Source organism: Nycticebus coucang, chromosome 10, assembly GCF_027406575.1.
Source record: "Nycticebus coucang isolate mNycCou1 chromosome 10, mNycCou1.pri, whole genome shotgun sequence".
Classification (NCBI taxonomy): Eukaryota; Metazoa; Chordata; class Mammalia; order Primates; family Lorisidae; genus Nycticebus; species Nycticebus coucang.
Genome location: NC_069789.1, coordinates 55398543 through 55407745, shown reverse-complemented (window position 1 = coordinate 55407745; position 9203 = coordinate 55398543). Strand labels below are relative to the sequence as shown.

General features: G+C 42.6%; 1 protein-coding gene across 1 annotated transcript; it reads left to right on the top strand.

Annotated features, from left to right (window-relative positions):
• The first annotated feature begins 4417 nt into the window (after window positions 1-4417).
• IL20 (interleukin 20) lies at window positions 4418-7458 on the top strand. Its single transcript, XM_053607019.1, has 5 exons — window positions 4418-4596; window positions 4872-4937; window positions 5056-5208; window positions 5928-6002; window positions 7085-7458. Exons 1-5 carry the CDS (start codon window positions 4438-4440, stop codon window positions 7160-7162), a joined length of 531 nt encoding a protein of 176 aa, XP_053462994.1. The 5' UTR covers window positions 4418-4437; the 3' UTR covers window positions 7163-7458.
• The last annotated feature ends 1745 nt before the right edge of the window (window positions 7459-9203 follow it).

Genomic DNA, 9203 nt, shown 5'->3' with positions numbered 1-9203 from the left:
AGGGGAGATAATTGTTAAAAGTTAAATTGGGATTGTATGTGAATAAGTTTAGTTAATCATTATAGGTAGCTTAAAACAAAGCAGTTGGGTTCTTCTTGGTTAACAGAAAAGAATTGACTGGCGGATGGCATCTGTGACTCAAAGGAGTAGGGCGCCGGCCCCATATGCTGGAGGTGGTGGGTTCAAACCCAGTCCTGGCCAAAAACTGCAAAAAAAAAAAAAAAAAAAAAAATTGACTGGCATGGTACATGTCATTATCAAAGTTTTGAGAGCTATGCAAAACTCAAGAAATGTAAAATCCATGCAGATGGAAATAAATGAAGCCCTCCCAGTAACACGATAAGCGAACAAGTGAATCATAAAGGCGCTGCAGATTGTGTTTCTTGAAAGTGCAATAATGGACCTTAACACAGTCTGTCTCGAACTTTTGTAGTGACCTATGTATAACTTAAGGCAAAAGGAAAGATGTACGCTGTTCTTGCATGCTCTTTCTCTGCACACACACACAGAGGATGCCAAAAAATGTATTCACATTTTAGGAAAGGAAAACCCGTATTGAAGTGGTTATACTCAAATCACATTCGACTTTGGCAATTACAAGAGGTACAAGATACAATATACTCAAAATCGTGGCTTCAAGTATTCTTGTCAGACCATGTTTCCCAATTTTAATCACACAGATATATGATCATGAGAGGTGGTTTTGCTTAGCACCAAGTGATGGAAAAAATGGGCATGAGCTTAAATAGTTTAGGAGATATTTAGATTAGATATTTGCACATATTTCAACATTTTTCAAGTATTAGAATGAAAAGTCATGGTCTTTGTTTTTGGAAGACTTTGGGAAGACATTGGAAGAAGTTGCAAAGAGCATTCTGATCCAAAAGGTGGAAGCACTTCAAAGAATCATTGAATGTCAGTACTGGAAAGGACTTCACGTATAATCTACTCTCTCATTTCACGTATTCATAAAGTGAGATCCAGAAAGATGAAATTATATACCAAAATCATCCTGTAAACTGGAATCTTTGGGCTCAAATATAAGACCTCAGTTTTAGATGCTGAGTGGGAAAAAAGTTGAAAAGGAATATATCATAGTATCTGCCATCTTGATAGTTCTTTTTTTTTTTTTTTTTTGCAACAGTTTCAATTTGTCGCCCTGGGTAGAATGCCATGGCATTATAGCTCACACCAACTTCAAACTCTTGGGTTTAAGTGATCCTCTTGCCTCAGCCTCCCAAGTAGCGGGGACTACACTTGCACAACACAATGCCCCAAGGCCCACCTATTTCTTTCTTTTTTTTTTTTTAGTAGAGACGGGAGTCTTGCTCTTGCTCAGGCTGGTCTCAAACTTAAGCAATCCACCCACCTTGACCCTCTTGATAGTTTTCAAAGCATTGTCTGTAAGTTTCTCAGCCTCTTTGAATTTAATCTTGTCAGGGAGTGTGGTCCTGCCTGATGGACCAGTCACTGCCTCAGAGAATCTTCCAGTGTCATAGGGACAAAAGGATAAAGCCCATAAAACAGAGGGCAACATCAGATGCTCCCGTGTGCCAAAGAAAAATCTGGTATTGGACATCAGAGAAGGAAGTGGCTGATGTCACCCAGGGTAATTCAGAAACAAGAAACTTTAGTCTCCTCTTAAGTGATGGAGGAATTTGGCCATGGTAGGAATAGTAAAAGTGAAGGGGAAACAGTGGGAATGAGCCCACAGTGTCTGGGGTTGGGGAGAAACTTGGTCAGGGAGAACTAGATTTGGAGAGGGAAAAAGCACTCCCTGGAATTCTCTTCTGGTCCTGTAATTCAGATCTTCTTGGTCCTAACTATCATTTTACCAAGCAGGAAGGTGGAGCCAGAAAGAGGCACATTGGTTTACCCACAGTAATCCCCTCAGGCAGTGTTTCTTGGCAGAAGAAGGTGTTGGGATAATCCAGCCTGCAATCGGCTGTCTCAGGACTTGAGGAAGTGCAATGCCACCAGAGAAATTCCAAGGGAGTTCCAGCCCTCACCTGCCCAAGCTCATTTCCTTCCTGTGGTATATATAAGTAACTGGAAGCCTTTCATCTTGAGACAGACTTCTAGAGGACCAGAAGCAGCAGCCCTTCCTGAGCACAGGTAAGAGACCATCCCCTCTACTGACACCGGTCACATGGTTCTGGGGATCAGCCCTGTCCTCCCAATCATTTACTTGGGTATGTTCAGGGCCATGTCTCAATGATCCTTTTCTATGAGGACAAAGAAGGGTCTAATTTTGTGCTTCAATTCCAGCACAGCATTTGGACAACATAGTTCAACAAATGCTGATTGCATTGTTGTCAGGTAGACTTACTACATATCTAAACTAAGTTGAAGGAACAAACATCAAATTTAACTTAAAATGCATGGAGCACTCACTGTGTGATGGGTGTACAAATTACACATTATATTATCCAAATGTTAAAACAAGTTTCTGAAGTAAGTTTAATGATGACCATTTGAGGGCCAAGAAAGTGAAACTCAGGTAAGTGCACTTGTCCAAAGTCACATAGATACAGGGTGCAGAACTCATTTCAGTTTATCTGTGACGTTTCCAGTTTTGAAGCTGAAATCCCTGTATCTCAGGAAACCCCCTCAGTCCTAAGAAACTGGAACAATCTACATGGATGGGAACTCAGAAAGCAAGAATTTATTTGGACCGAGCTCTCTTCTCCAAACCCAGAGTTCTGTCTGATACTTTTGTGTTTGGTGGGCTGATTCCTTTTCCCTACATTTAACATTATCTTAGGTGGCTGTGAATGTAAAAATTGTCTATCATATTGCCTAGCAGATGAGGAAAATTCAGTAAGTGATAACGATTCTCAGTGCTGAGCCAACCCCTGGAGCCAAGGCCAAAGGAAGATGTATCCAACTCTCTCTCTTTCTCCTTCTCTCACTCTCTATCTATCTATATCTACATACACGTATACAGAGGGTACCAAAAATATATACACATTTTAAGGAAGGAAAAAATTGTATTAAAATTGTAACACTCAAATCATGTCTGCAATTACAAGAGCTACAAATACAACATTCAAGATAACAAATATTGTCAGTATATCCTGACTATTATAATTTTAATACAGTTTATCCTTTCTAAAAATGTGTATGCATTTTGGGGGCACCCTCTGTATATATGAGACCTGACAATAAAGTTCACGAACTCATCCTAGGAAAAAGTTCTGCATACCTCATCACTGAATATCACTACAGTCACAGATGTCCAAGTGGAATACTTTGAAGGTGAAGTACTCCTTCAACAAAATATCAAAATTTAAAATAAAGACAGAATTTCAAGACTCTCAAATTCAAATTTTGATATTTTGTTCACTGTCATTTTTTTCACTTAGTCTGATATTGCATTAAAATATTCTTTATCTTGATGACTGAGTTTTTTGGTGGCCCCTTAATTTTTGTGTCCAAGGTGAGCACCTCAATCATCTTACCCAAACCCCAGCCCCTTATCATTTTATCTTAAAACTCAGCAGACACCATAAACTGCCCTCTTACTGAGCAGTCTCACCCAAGAAGAAACTAACTCCTTCAATACCATCTTCACCTTTTGGGATCCCTTCATCTTTTGACTTGCAGGGCCAGGAAAGAGGGCGCTCTTTAATTCACTCCGAGTGTTTGACTACTGTCTGCCTGCAGAGGGCGCTGTGAAGTATCAGACAGGAGGGAGAGGTGTTAGGTGGAATCTGGCTGATTGCCCGTCAGATCTTGCCCTTCTTTGGCAGTAGGATTGTTATGAAATCATTGAGTTTCTTTTTGCCTTCGGGGCTGAAATGAATCTTTTATTCTCATATAACCCATCTGATCTCAGATGAATGCCAAAAAGAACTAAGCACCTCTGCCCTGTGGGTGGCTATAAAATTTGCGCAATTTCCCCCAGGTGTTTTTGATGGCACAATCATAACTTCTGTGAGATTCTATTTTTACCCAATTCCGCCACAGGTCTAAGGGAACCAGAAGGGTGAGCTACATTAGCAAGCTGGAAGAGACAGATATGTGCGTCAATTCCCCAAAACAAGTATTGACATTTCCCCCGAAATGCCATCCTCCACTCACTGCACATGCCTGCTGTTCTGGCTCTCACCTGCTGGGCCATGACGGTGGAGCTGGGATGGGGACAGAATAAAGGAGCCACAACCTGTGGCACCAACTCACACTTGGACGCTGAACGAGCACCTGAAGGCTTCTCTTCACGGGAGGCTCAGTAGTATTTTATAGTAAGTCATATTAATGGGCCACCCCAGAGACAGATAAGACTGTTGGGTTTCCCACAGTGAACACTGGGGGGGGGGGGGGAGACAGGAACCTGGTGGCCGGACTGGCTACTTATTGATCAGATGGAGAAATAAGTAAGTCATGTTCTTTCCTTTAAATTTTCAGCTCCTGTTGCCTCCATATTCCAGGCATAAGATGAAAGGCTCTGGTCTGGTGTTCAGCCTTCTATCTGCTGTGTTTTATCTCCTCTGGACCCCTTCCACTGGGCTGAAGACACTACATTTGGGAAGCTGTGTGATCAGCACAAACCTTCAGGAAATACAAAATGGATTTTCTGAGATACGGGACAGTGTGGTATGTAAGGGGGACATTCACCTCTCCTGGGTGCATCTTCTCTCCCCTCCTTCTCTCTTCCCTGGCAGCACCATCAAGAAAAAAGGCAGGGTGAGGACTCCTTACCAGAAGGATGCATTTCTAAGAAATATCTATAGTTCATAATATAAAAATGTTTTGGAAAGAATGTTGCCTCCCACTGGGCCTTGTCAGGGAGGGGACAAGAGGTCTTGATATCTAAGACCCTGGTAGCAGCCACTGACCCATCCTTTCTTGCTTCATCTGCTTCTGTTTAGCAAGCCAAAGATGGAAACATGGACATCAGAATCTTAAGGAGGACAGGGTCTTTGCAAGACACAAAGGTATGTGCTTGGGTCAGATAAACTCTGGGAAGAAGTATGGAGTGGGAACGCCTCTACCACCTTGGTCTTGTCTCTGTCCTCTTCCCTCCCCTCACCAATATACTTGTTTTCTTCACAGCCTGCAGGTCGGTGCTGCCTCCTCCGTTATTTACTGAGACTCTATCTGGACAGGGTATTTAAAAACTACCAGACCCCTGACCATCATACCCTTCGGAAGATCAGTGGTCTTGCCAATTCCTTTCTTACCATCAAGATGGACCTCCGGCTCTGTGTGAGTAAGGGTCTTGGGTAATAGGATTCATCTCAGCACGCAGTTTCAATGATCTAGCAATAAAGCTGTCTTTGCTACTCCCTTTTAATGGATGGAGAGACTGAGCCCTAAAATTCTAATAATCTATGTCAAGCCCTGTCACAGAATTCAATTTTATTTTGAGTGTATGTTCTATGGAAAAAGTGCTTTGCAAAGTCTAAAGAACTACACAATGCTAGGTATTTGATGTAATAATAATTCTCTATTACCCTTGAAATTACAATTTTTCTGTAGATGAGGTATCCTACAGTATACTAGTGCACCCTGTGTCTAGGCAGCCAGTCAACAGGCCATTGGACTTGACCTCAGAATATGATCTGAATAGGACCTATGAATTAAATTTTCTATTCTCATGGGTGCTCAGAGGGGCTCTGGGATGGAGTCCCTAGGCTAGAGCTGGTGGAAAGGGCCAGATGAGGTACCAGGACCATGAACTACTTTCTACTGCTTGCCTGTTTCTAAAGAGAAACAGTGAGCTCCATATTTGACCTTAAAAACGCTCTTCATCTAGCAGATGATTAATGATCTAAAATGTTGAGGTCTAAAAGGACTTTTCGATAGGAATAGGTATCCACGGGGTTATGGGTGAGAGAATAGACTTCCTATCTGTTTTGTGCCAATGGTAAGGGCAGAATATCAGAATCTTTAATAAAATGTATCATTCTTTGGGTTCTTTTCAGCATGCCCACATGACATGCCACTGTGGGGAAGAAGCAATGAAAAACTACAGCCATATTCTGAGTCACTTTGAAGAGGTATGTGCAATTTTGGCATTGATTGGGATGGGTGTGTTTTTAGAACTGAGATCATTGATGAATGGGATGGGTACACATGCTGGTGGTAATCCTGTAGCCCTGTGAGGTCATGTGGACCAGGCTCTAGAAGGGTGCCCTCTCTGGACGATGCTCTGGAAAGGGATAAAAAAGTCCACTCCAGAGACATCATGATCTTCTGGCTGCACAAATGAGAGACAATAATGTTCCAACATTCACACATTTATGCCTACCTCAAAAATACTTACAATTTCACACACGCCCATGCCACGCATTTTCTCACCTGACACCTCTGCCATCTGCCAGGAAGGCTGGCACTCTACTCCTCATTGACTAACGCCTACACATCCTTTCTGAAAGCCTAGATGACCTCTGAGAAGTTTCTGGATGCTTCTCTAGGAGTTAGGTGCCTCCCCTGTGGTCCTGTGGGGAGCCCCATGATTTATTCACTATACTACCTTTTAGTTGCCCATGTCTGCCTGACTCCCTCATTCGACTGTGAATTCCTCGTGGATGGGGATGGTGCCATTCACCTCTGAATCCACAGCTGCCAGCCCAATGCCTGGCATATCAGTATCTGTTCAGTTGAAGTATGCACGGTAGGCAACACTTACACACACACACACATACCTTTCCTAAAGAAAAAAAATTAATTACTTTGATCTCTGTGATTCAAGAGGCTTAGGCTGTGGGTCCTGATTCTGCTACCCTCCTGGGCCTCAGTTTCTGTATATAAGACAAGAGTGATGGGCTCAGTGATATCCCTTCCTCATGTAAGGTCTTGAGGGTCTATAACTCAGTGATATCCCTTCTTCATGTAAGGTCTTGAGGGTCTATAACTCAGTGATATCCCTTCCTCATGTAAGGTCTTGAGGGTCTATAACTCAGTGATATCCCTTCCTCATGTAAGGTCTTGAGGGTCTATAACTTCTTGTAAGCTCTACATCTGGAAACGAATGCTCTGCTCACAAAGCCCTATAAACCTACCAATAGGAGAGAGGATTAACCCTGGAGCAAATGTTATCTCTTCAAAGTTCTAACATGTGAGTGTGTGTCTCTTTCAGCTTGAGCCTCAGGCAGCAGCTGTGAAGGCTTTGGGGGAACTAGACATTCTTCTGCGATGGATGGAAGAGACAGAATAGCAGGAGAGTGAAGATGCTGCCAGGATTACTCCAACCATGAGTCCCAGTCCTCAAACCTGTGGAGGCCTGGCCCCAAGCCACCCCATCTCTTTGCCATAGAAATTTAGTGCTGGTCACAGTGTATCTTATTTATTTTTTATTTCCTTACGTGGTGGTTTTTATGTGTCCCCAGTTTCACTTTAGACCACATTTTTAATGATATTTTTGTAAGAACTTATCTACTGTTGGATATATTTATTAATTATTTAATTTTCCTATTTAACTTATTTATTTTTGTACTTGAACATGAGGCTTTAAAAAATTCACAGATTTTATTTATAACTAGAGTAGATAATGTATTTTTCTACAGAAAACAAGTCCTCTCAACTTTGGAAGAGAGGCTAGAGATATTCATTTTTATTAAATTAAGGACATATTGACTCACTGCTGATGCTCTGTGACATACTTAAAGTGGAAACAATGGCTGCTTAGCTTGAGTTATGGGAGGAGAAGCTCTGATGTGAAATTACAGATCTGTCGTGCAATTACTTATCACCCCTACTCAACACCCCAGCCCCAGACTTGCGTATCTGTATGGCCAGCATGTATTTTTACAAATAAAGAGTTTGTTTGCATCATACCTGCTTGAGGTTTGAAAATGCTTTAGGAGCACACATGATGTAGAGGTTGAGCTTGAATCTCATTTCACCCAGGATCTTCTTGCTCCTTTGGGGAAGAAGATGCAAGTGTAAACCTGGGCCTTCCCTCTCCTGCAGAATTAATCCCTGCTTCTCTCTCTTCATTCATGGTCAGCTCCAATCCACAACTGCCCTAAAAGGACTGTGATGGAGGTACAGGCTTTAGCCACTTTTTCCTTTCCTGCATTGGTTTTAAGCACTGTCTTCTCCATACCCCTGTTTTCTTACTCATCCCAGGTTTCCATATTCTTGCAACACAAATTACAATGGGTGTGAGATGCTACTCCAAGGGGTAAGAACACACAGGTTCTTGCCCAGGGAGGTATATTTGCCCTTGTTTGAAGCCCTCCCATTTTGGATTCTGTCCAGCCTCAGAGTTTAGATCGTTGTGGGATTAAATCTTTGTCTTTGTGTCCAGCTATTAAGTTAGGTGTTTTCTTTCCAGGCCTCCTTCAACTTGAGCTTCCCTGGAGTCTAAGGAATCAGAGTTCTGGTCTAGCCTGCCCTGGGTCCCACCTTCCTCCCTACCTCACTCTGAACTACACCCCCAGTTTAGTAGTTTCGTTTCCTTGATCTCAGGGACAACAGACCTGGGCTGCTTTCCTGCCCTTCTACAGAGAGTTCTCTTTACTGCCTTTAACTTCTGCTCTCCAGCCCTGATATGTTTTTTTTTTTAGAGACAGAGTCTTACTTTATCACCCTCGGCAGCTGTGACGTCACAGCTCACAGCAACCTTCAACTCCTGGGTTTAGGCGATTCTTTTGCCTCAGCCTCCCAAGTAGCTGGGACTACAGGCACCCGCCACAATGCCTGGCTATTTTTTTGTTGCAGTTTGGCGGGGGCTGGATTTGAGCCCACCACCCTTGGTATATGGGGCCGGCGCCCTACTCACTGAGCTACAGGCACCACCCCCTGATATGATTTTGACAACTTTAACTTTTTTTTTTTTTTGAGACAGAGTTGCCCTCAGTACAGTGCTGTGGCATCGTGGCTCACAGCAACCTCAAACTCTTGGGCTTAAGCAATTCTCTTGCCTCAGCCTCCCAAGTAGCTGGGACTACAAGCACCCACCAAAATGCCTGACTATTTTTTGTTGCAGTTATCATTATTGTTTAGTTAGCCTGGGCCGGGTTCGAACCCGCCACCCTTGGTGTATGTGGCTGGCGCTGTCATCACTGTGCTACAGGCGCCAAGCTGACAACTTTAACTTTTAATAACCTGTTATATAAATAACAACTGTCCAATTGGAAAAGTTGGGAAAATATAGAGAAATATCAAAAAGAAAATTAAAATCACCCATAATCTCACCACCTGCAGATGACCACTTTTAAACATTTTTGTGTATTTTTTCCAGATCTTTTTTC

Coding starts and splice junctions, on each gene's coding strand:
- IL20 (XM_053607019.1), top strand. CDS start 4,438: ATGAAAGGCTCTGGTCTGGTGTTCAGCCTTCTATCTGCTGTGTTTTAT. Junction 4,938..5,055: donor GGTCTTTGCAAGACACAAAG/GTATGTGCTTGG, acceptor TTTTCTTCACAG/CCTGCAGGTCGGTGCTGCCT. Junction 5,209..5,927: donor AGATGGACCTCCGGCTCTGT/GTGAGTAAGGGT, acceptor GGTTCTTTTCAG/CATGCCCACATGACATGCCA.